Source organism: Conger conger, chromosome 2 (genome assembly GCF_963514075.1).
Source record: "Conger conger chromosome 2, fConCon1.1, whole genome shotgun sequence".
Taxonomy (NCBI): Eukaryota; Metazoa; Chordata; class Actinopteri; order Anguilliformes; family Congridae; genus Conger; species Conger conger.
This window is the reverse complement of record NC_083761.1, coordinates 9326365-9344944: the sequence shown is the minus strand read 5'-3', so window position 1 is coordinate 9344944 and position 18580 is coordinate 9326365. Positions and strand designations below refer to the sequence as shown.

The 18580-nt window shown below is 37.8% G+C and overlaps 2 protein-coding genes across 2 annotated transcripts; both read left to right on the top strand.

Moving 5' to 3' along the window:
• The first annotated feature begins 7811 nt into the window (after window positions 1-7811).
• LOC133122846 (T-cell leukemia homeobox protein 1-like) lies at window positions 7812-10818 on the top strand. The gene is made up of 3 exons (XM_061233070.1): window positions 7812-8277; window positions 9601-9802; window positions 10608-10818. The coding sequence occupies exons 1-3, from the start codon at window positions 7812-7814 to the stop codon at window positions 10816-10818; spliced, it is 879 nt and encodes a 292-aa protein (XP_061089054.1).
• Window positions 10819-14550: 3732 nt separating this feature from the next.
• Window positions 14551-18464, top strand: cenpk (centromere protein K). Its single transcript, XM_061232476.1, has 11 exons — window positions 14551-14682; window positions 14959-14982; window positions 15168-15305; window positions 15449-15505; window positions 15632-15695; window positions 15859-15905; window positions 16013-16095; window positions 16274-16372; window positions 16751-16886; window positions 17049-17102; window positions 17372-18464. The coding sequence occupies exons 1-11, from the start codon at window positions 14680-14682 to the stop codon at window positions 17525-17527; spliced, it is 861 nt and encodes a 286-aa protein (XP_061088460.1). The 5' UTR covers window positions 14551-14679; the 3' UTR covers window positions 17528-18464.
• Window positions 18465-18580: the final 116 nt, after the last annotated feature.

Below are 18580 nucleotides of genomic sequence, written 5' to 3'. Positions count from 1 at the left end.
CTGGCACCAGGCAGGCTGAGTCTCTGTTGTCCGTTTGGGCTGTGGTCCGAGTTTGTTTTGGTGTGGGCTGCAGCTTAATGGAGGGGAGTGGGGGTGAGGGTACAAACGGATAACCGGGGAAACCCTACCTTTTGAAAGTCTCCATGACAACAGAGGTATTAGTTATCGGGGTGCTGCCGGGAAGAACAGGGCAGAAATGGAAGCCAATTACCCTGGCTCTCCATTTCCCTTCTCCACTGGCGCTGTGTAACAAACGTATAATGGCGAGGTATTGCCTCGATATATTACAGTGTGATCATGAATATATTTATGAAAAACAAGTTTTGCATCATGAATAAAATCATCGATGGAAGGAAAAGTGTAACAAATAATTAAAAAAGACAAATTAGACCCGACACAAGGGGATGCTTTGATTAATGTGGCCCCAGGTTAGAAAGCATGGAGGCGATTATTCAGATGTACAGAGAACGTCATGACCTGCAGAGGTATTATCGTATGGCTTAGTTAATTTGTGTTATTATTCATTCGCCAACACAATGCCCTTACCCACGGTGATGTGATTTCACTATGTAATATTGGTTTAGATTTTTAATATGCAGGAATGTTTCCTTAAAGTTTGTGAAGTGGAAAGCACAGACATCTTAGAAAATCATTGTACCCCCCTTTTGATGTGTGTGTGTGTGTGTGTGTGTGTGTGCGTACATGAGTGTGTATGCATGTGTGTGTGCATCTGTGTGTGTGCGTGTGTGTGTTTGTGTTTCAGTGTGCGTGTCTGTGTGTGTGCGTGTGTGCATGTGTGTGTGCGTACATGAGTGTGTGTGCATGTGTGTGTGCATGTGTTTGTGTGTGTGTGTCTGTGTGTGCATGTGTGTGTGTGTGTGTGTGTGTGCGTGTCTGCGTGTGTGTTTTTGTGTGCGTGTCTGTGTGTGCATGTGTGTGTGTGTGTGTGTGTGTGCGTGTCTGCGTGTGTGTTTTTGTGTGCGTGTCTGTGTGTTTGTGCGTGTCTGCGTGTGTGTGTTTGTGTGTGTGAGTGTGTGTGTGCATGTGTGTGTGTATGTGGTGTGTGCGTGTGTGTGTGCGTGTGTGTGTGTGTTTGTGCGTGTGTGTGTGTGTGTGTGTATGTGCATGTGTGTGCGTGTGTGTGTGCATGTGTGTGTGTGTGTGTGTGTGTGGTGTGTGTGATGTGTGTGTATGTGGTGTGTGTGTGTGTTTGTGTGTGTGTGCATGTGTGTGTGTGTATGTGGTGTGTGTGTGTGTGTGTTTGTGCGTGTGTGTGTGTTTGTGCGTGTGTGTGTGTGTGTATGTGGTGTGTGTGTGTGTGTTTGTGCATGTGTGTGCGTGTGTGTGTGCGTGTGTGTGTGTGTGTGTGTGTGTTTGTGCGTGTGTGTGTGTGTGTGTGTATGTGTGTGTGTGGCTCTGCCATGTACTGGCCTGTGAGGAATTACAGCCCCAGACTCTGATACATGCCATTGGAATGTCATGCATTTTGGGTTGCTTTGTGTGCCCTCAATGCTAAAGACTAGGCTTGAAGTTAAAGATGACTGCCTGTTTAGTGAGAATATTTACTGTTTATTGAGGAAATCTGGACAACCGATGCTGTATAGAACTGAATCGTAGTGAAGCTTATATAAATTTGAAAAAGGAGGTGATTTAGCATTGATTTCCATCTGGAATTAGTGATTAACATGAGCATGCTCTATATAGTTCAGTATATCAAATTACAAATTATCTTTATACACAATTAACCTGCAACCATGCTACAATATGTGATTTGAAAAGTCAAACACTTGGCCTCACAAAAACCCAGAGATGGAACCCTGAATGTTAAGCTTTTAGATTGAAAGCCAATTAGCGCCACATCTAAACCACTTTCTCCATCGATAACTAGCATTTCCTTCCAGTTACCTTCTAAAGTGTGGTGAAAGCAGCACCTCAATGTAATACTTCTGTTGAAAGAATAACCAGCACAAAGTAATATGTTCAGTGTTGAATCAACTCTTACACAGTACATATTGAGAGTACATTATACGGTTCTAACTGACTTTTTTGATCTACATGACTTAGTGTCATAAATATATTGTTAACAGGACAATTTCATAGGATTTTGATATAGTACATTTAGAGTACTTTTAGGGTGTCTGTCATTTTGATCTATGAAGAACAGCCCTGCATTTCAGTTCTGCTGTGTTAGCATGTGAAAGCTCTGAAGCTCAATATCTCATATAGAACCTTATCATTCCAAGGTGACGGGAACCGGACTCATATGTGCTCTGTTAGAGTAGCCCATGTGTGAGAGTGTTAGGGTGTATTCCTCTGACTCATATGTACTCTGTTAGAGTAGCCCATGTGTGAGAGTGTTAGGGTGTATTCCCAGACTCATATGTACTGTTAGAGTAGCCCATGTGTGAAAGTGTGAGGGTGTATTCCCAGACTCATATGTACTGTTAGAGTAGCCCATGTGTGAAAGTGTTAGGGTGTATTCCCAGACTCATATGTACTGTTAGAGTAGCCCATGTGTGAAAGTGTTAGGGTGTATTCCCAGACTCATATGTACTCTTAGAGTAGCCCATGTGTGAAAGTGTTAGGGTGTATTCCCAGACTCATATGTACTCTTAGAGTAGCCCATGTGTGAAAGTGTTAGGGTGTATTCCCAGACTCATATGTACTGTTAGAGTAGCCCATGTGTGAAAGTGTTAGGGTGTATTCCCGGACTCATATGTACTCTGTTAGAGTAGCCCATGTGTGAAAGTGTTAGGGTGTATTCCCGGACTCATATGTACTCTGTTAGAGTAGCCCGTGTGAGAGTGTTAGGGTGTATTCCTCTCTGAAATAAAGCCCAGCTCTCCTCCTGCGGTCAGGGCAGGACGGGGAAGTGGGACACCCCCTCTTGTGTTCTTAAAAAGGCAGCAGGATCCCCTGCACTTCAGACTGAGTCCAACAGCAGCACAGAAAAGTCTGCTGTCTAAAACCTGCAGCCCCCTGCTTGGTAATGAGAGACTCCGGACACTGCTAGGCACTGGTGGCTGCACACCATGTTCTGGGTGTCCTAGGCATACCCAATTTTTGACCATTACCGCTCCGCTCCCTCAGTCCGCCAATTCTTCCGGTACGCCTGTAATTGGAGACCCTGGTGCCGCTGCTGCTGGTAGGAACAGGAAGTTTCCCCATGTTATACGGGGATCTGTAGAGTGAAAATCCATATTCACTTTAATTCAGTCTTTAAAGCATTCCCAGCAATGAGGCAGAGCTAGCCCGTTCTTTAGGCCATATACAGTGAGGTCCGTATGAATTTGGACAGTTGATACATTTTCCTTTGGCTCTGCAGTCCAGCACATTGGATTTTAAATGAAATTGGACAACTCTGGGCCTCATGTTGACAAGCAAACAATAATAGACTACAAAGGCAATCAAAACATGGTCCCCTAAAATGGGGGGGGGGGCATGTATACATAGGGATGTGATTCCTACATGCACCACCTGATATGTACGTAAATACCCTCAAATTAAAAAGGGGACAGTCTGCAATTCAACCTCATTTATTGTTTTCATATCAAATATGCTGGACTACAGAGCCAAAAGAACAGAAATTGTACCAACTGTCCAAATATATAGTGGGTTATCATTTTTATTGTTTATTCTTTTGGTGACTCTTTTAACCTTGAGCCCCACAGACTCAAATACTGGCTCTGGAGAATATGCACACATATAAACATTACTGAAAAGCTCTTGTTGCTCTAGTCCGCAGGTTTATCAATAGGAAAGACAGAGAATTTAACTTTCAGTGAAAAGTGATCCTGATCTCGGTTTTCTCATGATTAAACAAGCTGGATATTTAACCTTTAGTAGTTTTCTATTTCACATCACTTTTATTGCACTTTATTGTGCATTTAAAAATATCAAAAAGAGATCAAACAATGATAAATAATTTTCATGCTTCATTACAGATAAAGTGTATTTCATGTCAAGTGTACAATTAAAGCAGACAAAGATGCCATGTGATTAGCTGCAGTCAAATTCAAATGGAAGATAAAGGAATTAGCAGCCAATGGGTGACCTGCATTCCAAAAATACATGCTAATTGTGAAAAGCAATCTAGAAACAGTTTTCAAAGCACTTTTTAAAATAACGGTTAAGTATACTGTTTGCCTCAACTGTCTGTAGCTTAAAAGCAGCTGGTGTACTGTCAACCATTTTGCAATGTTTTGACTTGGTGGGTCCATTTTTTATCTTAAGAGCATGGGACCTGGCACAGGAGATTACTGAAAACCATTTTGGCTTTGTTGCATAGGAACAACGAGGACTGAACTTAATTTCATCCACAATCAAATATTGGAAAATTTGGTCAAGGGTGATTTTGGATGCCCTCTTGACAGTCCAGTTGGAGGCACAGTGGTGAAAATTGAGCATTTTACCTTCAGTAATTGCTTTGGCATTGTGAGCCATTTAGCGTCTATAAGAATAAGAAAGTATGATGGATACTTATACCATTGCAATGGTTACATTCCAAACTATGAACATTAATATTGACTCACAAAGATATCACACAAAATATGTTTCAACTATTATATAAATCATTTTTTATTTCTGTGCCATTAAGTGTTAATTGCTGTGCCATTAAGTGTTCACTGTCGTGATAAAAAGCATTGTCCAAAAGAACAACAATGATTCAAATGGAAAGTTGTTCTAGTGATATTCACATCTTCCTGGATATCAGTTTTGAAAGGACTTCACATTGAATGTTTTTTTGCAGAGTGCATTTTGGGGCAATCTAGAGACAAGTATCAAATTGCCTGAGCCACGAAAATGAGTCACCTATAAATAATAACGCATGGTTAAGCTTCTCCTGTCAGCTATTCCCACTCTTTCTCTCCTGATAATTATGATGCATTCTACTGCTGTCAAAAAGGCCTTGTGGAAATAAACTACTGTCTGGGTTATCAGAAGTGGTGATTCCTCCTGAACCTATGTCAGCTGTGCTGCTTCACTGCTATTCTGCCTGAATACACATCATTAATACACATCTTGCATGAACATCTCTGTATTGGCATGACAGAATTAAACAAGCATTACATAGCATTATGTGCCCCATGACCTCAAACACAGTTGAGTAGAATGCATATAGTTTTATTACTAATTCAAATCCCAAATGACAAAGTAATCACATAAATTCAGTGGTAGAAAATCCAGGTTCAGAAAGTAAAAGTCCTCCCCAGTATTTTACGATCATCTGGATTTGCTGATTAGCACACTTCTTCAGCCAGGAGATTTGTGAAATCAGCTGGTTGAGTTCATGGGTGGAAGAAACACACGGCAGGACTTTTACTTTCTAACCCCAAGACGTTCCACCTTTGCACAGATTAAATACCAGTGTTACCACCTGAATAATGTGAAAGTGTGTTAACAATTGTACAATTGTAAACTGTACAACTATAATAAGTATTTATATTCATATTAATTATGACTGTGTTCAGCATTTTGCCAAGTAGTAAATGTCCGAAGGAAATGCACAAAAGAAACAGCATTATTTCTGCCCTTTTTTCAGTGTACAGTTTCTTTTGCCCTCTGTTGACAATACTTGTCAATGTTATTCCATGTTAGTGTTGCAAGGACATTTGTATTCAGTATATTTTTGGGTAAGGGTCAGTAAATCCAGAATTTGACTAGATTAAACCCTGACTCCATTAGCGAAATGCAGGTTGCAATGTTAACGCTGCTGTACATTATGCCAGCGACGTGCTCTGTTTATGGTGCGGCAAGTGGGTAATTATCAGCCATTATTGCCTTGAAACGATGGACGCGGTAGAGGGTCAATGGGGTGGGCCGATACAAAGCCGATATCTGACAGACACAGCAGCTGAGAAGATTCTACTCTTCGCTCTGTCCTTCCTCTTCACGTGCATTGCTACCAACATTAATCATTGTGTCACAGCTGTTTTGTATTTGCTGGTAGTCTGTCCTCTTTAAAATGATCGGGACAAATTAATTTGTTCCCGTTCAAGACAAGAGTCGGCAGTGTGCTAGAAGCGGGAGGCCGGTGTAAGCAGCTTGCACAGCTGCAGGTATATGAGATGTATAAACAAAATAAATATTTCGATAAATAATTCAAGCGCATAAGAAATTAAAATGCTTTGTTTAATTATTGAAGAAGCATTTGAATATAAAGATCCATATTATAACAGGGAATCAAAGTTTAGGTTATTATCGAGTGTTTGCTCGTTATTTTTTATTTATTTATTTATTTATTATTTTGTTCATTAGTTCTTTCATCTGGCTCGTTGATTTATTTGTTCACTGTTTCGCTGTTTAATTGTTTAGTAATTCATTCACACTTACCATAGGGGGAAACGAACAAATAACAGGTACAACCAGATAGACTTGTCAGGTTGGCCATATTATGATAGATAGGGTGATTTAAAGTCCAATTTAAAGAGTGAAATTGGAGTGAGACCGGCCATAGCATTGTTTGTGTCTTAGTATGAATTTAGTTAAAAGGGGCAAAGAGGTTGAGCTAATAAACCCATCATTATGGACAAGTGATGTTTTGAAGACATTTACAGCCAGGTTAGGCTGTATAGGCCTATATAGCCTAAATGTAGAATTTTGTAGAATTATTATAAAAAAATTAAAATATTTCTATCTTCGCTTTTGACGAGCGAACGAAAAGCTAAAATGTAAAGTAGGCTATTTTTCAGTGCATAGACTAAAAAAATGAATGTAGTTTTAGTCGTTTCTCTACCATTGGGTTCTAATTTGAATTTAAATTCTATAAGCTTCCATTGCGTAACCTATTTACCCATTTTTGTTTTTTTGCTAAAACGTTTTTCTGTCGTTTTCCATTATCCAATGAGAACGATGCAGTCACTATAAATCAATAATTTAAGAAAGAACATCAGGCGACCTAAAAATATTCGACTCGAACGTTACCGAAGCTCATTTTACTTTCACAGGGATCTCTGTCAAATTAGAGACAAGACAAGACTCATAGTTCTCATAGACAAGACTGAAGTTCATACAATCATATTCTTCGCCTTCACTTTAACACAACAGTTGTTAAGCTACAGATTTTAATTGTTTTATTTGGTATCTATGACCCACGTGACTTCGACTTGAACCTTGATTAAAAAAAAACAGTATACGGTCACATCTAGGATATCCATTGTTCAATTGCTTAGGTTCATGACTTATATGCATGACTTGATGCTTGGTCTGAGATGTAAGGTTTGGCTTAACTGATGTCATTAGTGAATTACTATTGAACTCCTCTAACTTAGTTTTGCTTTTCGCGTAAAAACGCAATTGACCATGTATTCTTTTAATTGCATGCATCCCACGTCAAACGTATTGTGGGCGAACTTTTGTTGATTTATTTCATCTGTTAATTTGTTGTCATTTTACAGTAGATTTGAAAAATAAAGGGCTACTAGAAGCAGAAATTCGGACGACGAATGAAAGGTGAACAGTTTGGTTACATTAATCATTTATGTGATTTGAATTTTAAGATGTCATGAACCAGTTTTCATTAAAAGTGTTGGGAGCTTGGAGATTCACGCCAATTAGGTACCGAAGTTAAATAGCGCAGCCCGAAATCAGCCTGTCTGTTTAGCGTTTTGATTGATGCTCTCCTCCAGGCTCCAGCAGGCAAAAAAGTAAAGAAGAAGAAAATAAATACATGGAGTTCATTTGAGCCCCGCTCGCACACGTGCGACACTCAGACGCACTGAGATCGACTCCAGCTGGACCAACGCGACGCGTTTTACTTCTTTAAAGGTGAACGGCGTGGAGACCCGTTGTATTCGTGGATTCAACTGACCATGGATCATGTTGGCGCTCATCTTCACCAGACTCAAACAGAGCCGATAAATTTTGGGATCGATCAAATCTTGAACAATGCAGCGGATCAGGGGAGTTGCATGATTCCCAACAGCAGGATCCAAGAATCCGATTGGGGTTTAGGATGTATCGTCGGTAGTGCTTACCAAACGATGGCCGGCAATTATAACATCAGCAATGCTGGGGGATATAACAGCAACTCGTGCAGTGGTGTATCTTTTAACGGTTCCTACAATATGGGTATGAACATGAACGGGAGTAACTTGAATCCGGCCGGAGTGATACGCGTGCCAGCTCATCGACCACTAACTAACGCTCATTCATCTATACCCACAAGCATGGCTACAGTGCCAGGTATTGGAACCGTGAACACCATCAATAATCTCACGGGATTAACATTTCCTTGGATGGAGAGTAACAGAAGGTTTGCAAAAGATAGATTTACAGGTAACAGTGAATATATGAGTATGTAGTTGCAGAAATGTGCGTGCCACGGGCGTTTTTCTTTTTCTTTTTTTTTGACAAATGTGTGTTCTAGGACGAATTCTGAAAGACTTTGAGCGAAGTCCAAAGAGTTCATATTCAAAAATAGGAAGACAGCGTTTACGGAGTTAATATGTAGGCTACACATTCAGCATTAAGCAAGGTTTGTCGAAATTCACCCATTCACAGTATCTTTTTTGATAATAGACTACGTAGCTATGGAAGGCATAAAGACGGATTAATGTGCGACTGAATGTCAAGTGCGAATTTATTCCAAAATGTAAACGTGATACAAAAACTATACTCTACCGCACCTACATCCTGAATAAAATATCACATATCTGGTGTTAAATCTGTAACGTGGATTTGAAAGGGCATGAGCGAGCTAGCTTACTAGCGAACTTGTATTCACCTCCACCCTACCGTGCATTTAGCCTGCATAAACTAATAAATTGGGTAATCACGATATGCTGCTCTTACATGACATAGCATGACTACGGGCATAGTTACTACATCAGGACTGAACTGAGATCGTTCACCGTGCAAAAAATAAAATTAATAATAAAATTATCAGCACCGATGGTTGCCAAACTTTTCAATCGGTGAATTTAAAACAAATGTACCATTGCAGTACACTTATGAACACTGTAGTTGTTTAGCAATCTCAAACAATTTTTTGCTTCAATATTTTTGCCCTTTACATACGCGTAGAGGAAATATAATTACCGTACTTTTTGTTAAATATGCGTCCAGGAGTTTTTATACTGTGAACGCAATTATACTAAAGGTATGCGACATATATATTAAAATGGCATAATAAAATGTTGTTGCTGTTGCAGAGCAGACGCTTCAATTATGTATCACTATTTGTTATTTCAATCTGTTCGGTGTTTCGAGATATATTATTTATGTCTTTTGGGACATGGATTCCTTTGTGCATTAGATTAGGAAACGAACAGGCAAAGGAAGGCGATAGGATATTCAATATACTGTATTCGCTGTGTTTGAATACACTACACTAAAGTATCTTCCATTCTATTATTACAAGTGCTTATGGCAATTATATTTATGCCAATGATGACTATAAATGGTAGCTACTACTACTACCAATAGCTACTACTAATGCTACCACCACTACTACTACTACTACTACTACTACTACTACTACTAATAATAATAATAATAATAATAATAATAATAATAATAATAATAATAATAATGATACAAAGCTATTTTTGTCTCCCAATCCAGCGGCCCTCTCACCATTCACGGTAACTCGGCGAATAGGTCACCCGTACCAGAACCGGACACCACCCAAGAAGAAGAAGCCTAGAACGTCGTTCACTAGACTTCAGATTTGTGAACTGGAAAAGAGATTTCATCGACAGAAGTATCTGGCGTCCACAGAAAGAGCGAGCCTTGCGAAGTCACTCAAAATGACTGATGCACAAGTCAAAACTTGGTTTCAAAACAGAAGAACTAAATGGAGGTAAAGTTTTGATTACTTTAATGGTGAATTCATACCTTAGCTCTTATAAAACAAAGTCAAAATTAAGTTTAAAAATCATTACTGAAAACGGATACATTCTGCTTCTAGAAATGGCGAACTTCCTAATAGCTTTAATTAACTGGCTAATTCTATGTGAAAATGAATAGTTTGGTTCAAGTAGCCCTATCACAGTCTTAAAAATTAAATATTATTTCGCATAGCAACATTATTTAGCAATAAACCCAGAACAAATATTTTGAGGGAAGACAAATGGCATATTATTATGCATTCATTTATATATTCAATAGAATAAAATGATAAGAAACATATTTTCAGTAGTTGATGGCACAGAAATTGAGATGCCTTATGTTCCCTTCACGCTACTATTAGGCCTGCACTTGCTGATGATAGCCGATGCAATTATGTCGATGATGATACCGAAGGCGATCATTATTTTTTACTACTAGACCTACTGCAACTAGGCTACTACTACAACTAATAATACGAATAACAATAATTGTAATAATAGTAATTGTATTATTATTATTATTATTATTATTATTATTATTATCGTCATCATTATTATCGTCATTATTATTATTATTATTATTAGAAGTAGTAGTAGTAGTAGTAGTAGTAGTAGTACTTGACGTAATTGACATTTAATTATCCACATATCGTTTTACAATATTACATTTATATGTTATAGGCCTAATTATATTAATATAGCTGTAAAAAAATAAATCAAGAAATCTCTCTCTCTCTCTCTCTCTCGCTCTCTCTCTCGCTCTCTCCCTCGTTTTAGACGACAGACGACAGAGGAAAGGGAAGCCGAACGGCAACAGGCCAACCGAATCCTCATTCAACTCCAACAGGAGGCTTTTCAAAAAACACTGAATCACCAGGCGAACCCGGACCCGCTTTGCCTTCACAATACGTCCTTGTATGCTCTTCAGAACCTCCAGCCTTGGACTGAAGCCTCCGGGAAAATAAGCAGTTTGGTCTCCTGCGATTAAAAACTCACCCAATGCCATATTTATTCCGCACTTTGATAAACATTGTCCCCAAATCTATACATAACCTACAGCCTTTTTTTCATTTGAAGAAGGCATGAACAGCATGACAACTGATGGCTAAAATATTCTCATGTTAAAAGCAAACACCTAGGCCTACACGTGTGCAATACAACTGAATCAAATATAATATGGTCTAAACAGAAATATAAATATTTGTAATACACTTTGCCAGTGTTGTGTATTTATTTCAGTATACATACACATCTATTTTAATTTCGTGTTAAGTTACTGAAACTGCAAAACTGTGATATGTATCAATACCAATGGCTATGACATTCATGTGATCATTATTCAGTGGTAGAAATATTAAACAAATATTTACCAAGGGTAGGGAACAACCTGTTTTGCAACGTTATACAGTTATACACCACATTTAGCACTTGCTTTGGTATTGTTTTTAATGTTAGTAGTTTTGCTTTGGTATTGTTTATAATGTTTATATATATATATATTTAATATATTCTCAAATTGACTTTAAAAATGAGTGAACATATTAGTGTTATTTTTCATAATGAATTGATTTCGGAGGTTATTCAATCCTAGCACTTTGTGATCTATCCTTAATTTAGACTTTTATTTTAGCTTGAATAAATAACTTTGATAAAATTTTTTTTTTTTTTTACATTTCATTAACGTCAGAACTGATAACGTTGTGCAAGCAATGAAAAAAATATAATGCTGTGTTTAATGCTTTATAAGATAGCAAAGGATAAACACATCTGCAAACAGGTCTGATTTTTTTTTTCAAGCAATAAAGCAAGTCATATAAATAAAATTTACGCTACACTATTGCCAATTATGATCACATTCAATGTTGACAGACTAGTATTATTTGCAGTTTGAGGGGGGAAATAACATTATGGTTTTATTTTGTGAAATATGTGATTTGTCGTACATTGTAAGATGTCTTACAGTGTAAATTTGCTCTGGTATAGTATATGCGGCGTCAGTGGAATGCGTAAAAACTAGCAGTTTCATTCTGATAAATGGTAGGATACAGCTTCTCATTCACAGCTGCCATTTTGAGGGGCTCCGGGGACGGTCCAGGTTATAGTATGGAAAATAGTGTGGATTCACCTGTTCCCCTATCCTGCATAGGGAAAACATTGTGAGTCAACTGACCCACATATGATAAACAGTGGAATTACCTCTACTGATCCAGTCCACTTTCACGGTATTCATACATATGCCCTCAAGCAGCAACACTTAAGCAGTTCCTTAGGAGGAAAGGAAATGTTACGTTTTTTCCCTCTGCCTTCACGTACTATTAAAATATGAGGAAATATTTGCTATGCATAACCTGTGTAATAACAAAACAAAAAATCAAAGTCAGCTCTAATATATATCATATATTACAACTTGTCATATATTACATTAATTATAATATTTAACAGTATTGGTGCACTATGTGGAGCATATGGAACAATGAACTAATAAACACACACTATGCATAATTCACAAAAGCAAAACGGATTAAAGCTTTATTAATATTCACCAATAATTATGAGATGGAATCATTCAAAAGGGATGGATTTTGGTGTCTTTCTCTGTATCCTTGACGAGAAGAAATTGCAATGATTCATCAACAATGATCCCATTCAGATGGAGGAACCATTTGCTGGAGACAGACCAGATGCTTGTTCATGTTTTTAATTCAATAATCAAAAGTAATTTAAAAAAAGGCACTTATTCCAGAACTGCATCTTTCATTTCTAATTATATGCAAACCAAAGTGCTTTTCTTAAAGAGTTTAAAAAATAAAATAAAAAGTTGCTATGAATAAACGCATAACCACAAAGCATTGTTATTATTGAGGTGAAAATGTAGCCATCCTCCAGGTTGTTTGAATCAGAATCCACTGTAATTTATATTTAGTCCCTCCAGCTATTTACAATATAATTGGCGTTTAATTCGCTTTGAAGGTTTGAGTGACAGCCAATAATGTCAAAGCTAACCAATAAAGTAATAAGATATGAATAAATAAGACTCGGGGGTAACATAACTAATAAATAACACAATTAATTACAATACAATTTCCTTGCCAATCATAACTTTAAGTAAATAAAATACAAACTTTTTTGAACTACTGTGTTATTTGTATATAGTGTTATTGACTTTTACAAGGTGATTCAATCAAAATAAATTTTAAAGTTATATTAAAAAAGCAGCATTTCTTTAAACTTTCTTAAATATCCTACTTAAAGATAAATCATTGATCAAGTAGGCTAAAAGATAAATAAAAACAATTACCCAAAAAAGCTTACATTTATATCACACATTTTAATAAAGTAACACCGTTTTTAAATGTATGACATACATTTAAGTTGGCTTTCTCACATGTGTGACGTTATTTTTCCTCTACCTATTTCTCTCCTGCCTCTTGGTTTGTCTGATATAAAAACTGAGATTTGTGAAGGCAAACTTCTGGCAACGGTTGAATTCAGAATGTAATATATGGAGAGACCTGCTGAAAATGACACTTGTAATCGGAAGGTGGTTATGTAAATTCGTAATTGTTATAGGCTACCCTAAATTAAACGTAAGAGTAATAGGCTATAGACCTATGCATTCTGTACTGAAGACACGATAAAAAAAACTGTTATTGTAATAACTAAGAGCCACAGATAATTAATTTAGTAGAAATCATTCTTAGATAAACATAAGGATTAGAATATTAGCATAGTTATTTCATTTTATTTTATTCTGTGTCCGTTTGTTTTGGATTATAATTTACAAATGTAAATTAAATAACAGATAGGATTTGGCATATTGACCATATATATATATTTTTGTATCATTATTAAAATATGTTCATAAAAATGTGTATTTTGTCCAGAGACACACACATGCAGACAAACACATCGGACTTAAAAGTCCAGCATTAACTTTTATGCATGCAATCTTCTTCATGCAAGCATTCAATGTGTCCACTAGGTGGCTATATTGACCATCGTTTTCGTAAAAGTTGAGTTCCTGGCGCTTATAAAATATTAATCTCAATTAGCACCGTTTTCACTATAAAACCAAACCCCTTAATTCACCTTAAAAAGTGAGCTTTTGACAGATTTTAAGTGAAAATATGCATACATTAAGACTTTCTAAGTTGGAGAATGTATCCTTCAACAACAATTCACTTGTATATATAACTGTTATTATTATTATTATTATTATTATTATTATTATTATTATTATTATTATTATTAATAATAATATTAATTGGTAACGTAAGTAAATTATAAGTTATCCAGCACCTGAAATACACCTTAATTATAACATGAAGGGCTTTCTCCTTAAATGTATTAATTAAGGGCTTGCCACCCAGGGACAGAATTAAGGGGTCCTTATTTTTAATTAAGGGGTATTGAATGCTTTCAGGAGCAAACATTTTAATGACTTCAAGTTTCGTAGTGTAAAGTGAAAAAATTCAGTTCAGTGACAAACCAAAAGATGTGAAATGTGTCAATGTGACACTAACACACTAAACTAACACACTCTCAGTATACAATGTTGAACCAATGTTCGGTAAATTGTTTTCCGATATCAGTAAGTTAATGTCTAAATAGGCTAACGTTATTGATTTATTTACCGTGATTACGTAACGATGTTCGTTGGAAAAATCTGAGCCAATCATATGCAATATGAGGTCAACGTTTCCAAGGTGATTGACTGTGTCAACCTTCGACTTCCGCTTCCTGGCTACGTCATGTTTGGCGGCATTTTTAGTTGTGGAAGTCGTTAGCTAGCTAACTATCGAGACCGTCTGTTGTTGTTATTGTGTACTGTCATTGCAGCATTTTAGACATGGTAAGAGAACGTACTGTAGAGTTGCGAGACTCCGACTATTTTTAAGTCACACTAGCTGTTTGTTTATCGTATGTAAACTCCAATGTTGTTTCGCTTCAACTTCTTCACATGGGTTAGATTGTGCTAGCTAGCTAATGTTAGCACCGAGATGTCTTGTTGGCAAACATGGTACCGTGTCTAGCCTAAAGAAATGAAAGCTTTGTAATGTAGCCAACGTAAACAAAGCTTTTTAATTAACTTTGTACATAACTTTGTTATTTCCTTACTTTTTTTCAGGATGCAGACGAACTTATGGAGAATGTAAGTTAAATAAAAACCGTAACGTTAGCAGATGAACATCATTCTCCTTTAAGAATCGAGCTATAATGTGTAATGTATCGTGTGCAAGCTTTCTAGCAACAGCTAAGTCAGTCGCGGCTACGTGGGTGGTTGGTAAATGGCAAATGGCTTTTATTCATTATCGTTACATATTTATTTCGAACCAGGCTCAGGCGTTAGCCAAGCAGATGTCCGAGTACCAGGGGAATCTGCCCCCGGATACACCAGTCAGTCGGGAGCTCTCGGAGGCAGCGCGTGCTGAGCTTCTGGATGAGTGCGAGGAGCAATTTTCTCTGCTTCAGCAGGTGCGTGACGTGTTGGATACAAAACCACGGTTTTAAACGCGCGTCCTATCCACAGAACTGTGTAAGAACCGTGGTCCCATTAGAATATATATTTTTAAATTTAACCTCTAGCCACGTCTTAACGGTTACCGTTTTTCCCGCAGCTTCAAAATGATCTAACTTTGGCAGAAGCCGAGTCACTTCAAAACCCAAACTATCAGGTGAGTAGATATTTATAAGTGTAATCAATCCACACATTTTTTTCCATCATGCCCTACACACCTTGTTTACTGTTATAAATACATTGATGTCAGCCATATAAAACTTCACATCCTTCTGATTTGTAGACTGTGAGTCGAGTTAACGCCCTTGAAGCAGAACTTAAGGAGTGGCAAGAATTACAGCCAAAATGTAAGTGTTCTTAAATTTGCAACAGCAAAATGTAATTATTGGATGGATATTATGGAGTCTTTCCTAATGCACATTAATAATGGTTCATCTCTTATAGCACAATCTGTTCAGAAAATGCAATCGTATAATTATATTCCGACACCGGTTTTTGTCTCCCTCTCAGTGTTGTCTTCAAATCCTGAAGTTTTGCTTGCTGTCGGAAAAGAGGAGGTATACAAACTTTAAGCTGCTTTGCGTGTTGGTCGCCAGCTTTTACTTTTGATGCTAGCTGCTTTCAAATAAGTTAAAAAAAATAATACATTTCTTTCTTTCTCCAGTTATCACGACTGAACAGACAACTGGAAATGGTTCTGTCCTGCTCGCAAGCAAAAAGAGACAAACTCAAGGAGACTTTAAAAAGGTTTTCATGATTTTAACAAAATTAACCCGTTAATTAATCTGTCTGCAGTAATTAACGGTTTTAACCATTCCAAATATGAAATCCTGTCACCCTTTATTTTTCTGACACTGAAATATTTGAAAGAGCTGAACTGTGTACACTTTGAAAGTGTAGTAATATGTGTTTTTATTTTCCTCAGTGAGCAGGAGTGGGTGGGAGAGAAGAAGGAGGTGTTGCAGGCAGCCGCGGAGCGAGTTGCTGCCCTGCGAGACGAAGGCGATCGCTTATCTGAGAAGGGGTACGTGCCTCGGCCCTGGATGCAAATTGCAGAGAAAAGAAAAAGAGGAGGAAAAATAAGGGCTTGGAATGAGCCCAGTGGGATGGATAGTCAGGAATCCTCAAATCTCGCCCTCAAATCCAAATCCAAAGCCCTGGTTCTCTTTCCTCCTATAAAATGAACTAAACATTTAGTCCCAGGTAAAGGGAGGGTGGAGAACCAGCAGCTCTTGCTCCTCGAGGAATGGAAGCTAAATCCCGCTCTTGGAATCGATAACTCATCATCAGTCATATTTGCACATGGACACAGAACAGTCACAGAAGCTCTGGATGAAATTAAGCACTCTTAAAGACACATCCCTTGACATGTAATTAAAATTTAAAACACAACTGTACTTAGTGTTTTGCAGGACATGAAGAAGAAAATTCAGAGGGTGAAAGATTACCATGACAACCTAATGGAAACCCTCAGTGACATCCTGGCAGAACACTTTCCACTTCCTCAACAGGAAGGAAATGCAAACAAGAAAGGGAAGGTGGGTTTGGTTACGGCATGGGGCTCTGCATTTCCCCCACTCTGAGTGAGAACCATGGGAACATTGTTAACCCTGTGGAGTAAGCACTTGAGACCCTGTTTTGAATAATTTGAATTATTATAACAGGCTTTTAATGTAAATTTTATTGGGTTTTTTTTTAAGAATATCCTCCCAGAACCAACAGCGGATGTAATTACACTGAGGGAAATGCTTGAGGTAAGCATGTGTGTATGAATATTGTTGGTGAACCATCTTTCTCCTAGAATTTTGCTTATATAGGTTTGGTCATGCCTTGGCCAGTCAAAAATAAGCAGGACAATAAATGATAACATATTTGCACATTGAGTGGTATTCAGTTAATGAGTGGCATGATTTGAAATGCACTGGCCTCTTAAGTCTCTTGTGTGTCCAAATCTTTATTTTTCCACCATTGCATGCTATTCAACCAGCTAATTTCATCACTATTTTCTCTGTTTTTATACCAGCTTCTAATGAACAAACTAGTGGAGACCCCGCACGAACCCTACATAGAGATCGATGGGACCTTTTGGCCCCCGTACATTGAGTTGCTGCTTCGGTATGGAATGGCATTGAGACACCCTGAAGACTGCTCTAAAATTAGACTAGAAGCTTTTTTTTAGTTGTTTGAAACTGTCTGTATATAGAAGACATGCTGTGAGCTCTTGAATACGAATATGAGTGTTTTCTCCAGCTAGCATTTCATAATGAGTTTCATGCATGTCTTTGCCGATTTGTAAAGGGGGGCTTTTGACAATCCCAAGAGTGGCATTACATGGTTCTCGAGTGGTCTGGTTGCTGAAGTCACTGCAAGCAGCCTGTTATAGTTGCAGGCTTCAGTCTGGGCTTTAGCTGACTGACCGTGTCCAGGAGTTTAGCTGAAAAACCACAAGCTAGAGTGTTAAGCTGTCCAGTGCTTGGTGGGGTTACCAGTGCATTAGTCTATGATTACATGCTCTAGGCACCCAGTGCATAGCAGCTTTCATCAGGGGGAGATGTACCTCCAACAGCTGGTGCTCGTATTGAATAGATAAATAGTAATATTCATATAATACTCATTGCTTATAAAATAGAATCCCCCTGCTGGTTGATCGGGCCGCTGCATGGTCACACGTTGGGCTGTGCAGGAAGCGTCTTCCGCCGACTCGTGTCTGAGAGCCTGAACCGTGATGATAAGTGGCCGGGATTGTATGCTTCAGACGAGAGCGCATGAGTGCTGATATATACGTTTACAATTGGCCTTTTTAAATTGTGAAGGAAAGATGTGGGCTATATTGCGAGAATTGGGGGAAGGGGTTTATTAATGAAGTACTATCCCGACTCTTATCTGTATTTGAAAATGCCACTCCGCATGTTTACTGTTTAATATGCATGTACAGTTTTTTGTTTATATATGTATAGCCGTGTGTGTATAATTACTTAAAATATACTTTATAAAACAATGCATTTTTCATTTGAGCGTGACTCATTTCAGGAAATGCCGGTTTTTTAAACCGTTAGCCACCCTTTAGAGGATTGCTGGGTCAATAAAACAATAAAATTGATGTGTCATTCTTACAATTTGTAGTCGTCATAGTCATCATTTATATAAAACATAACCACACTATTTTTACAATTCAAAGAGCGTTCCATCTCCACAAGGTGTACCTGCCTGTTCTTTTCGTCATCAGTGATTA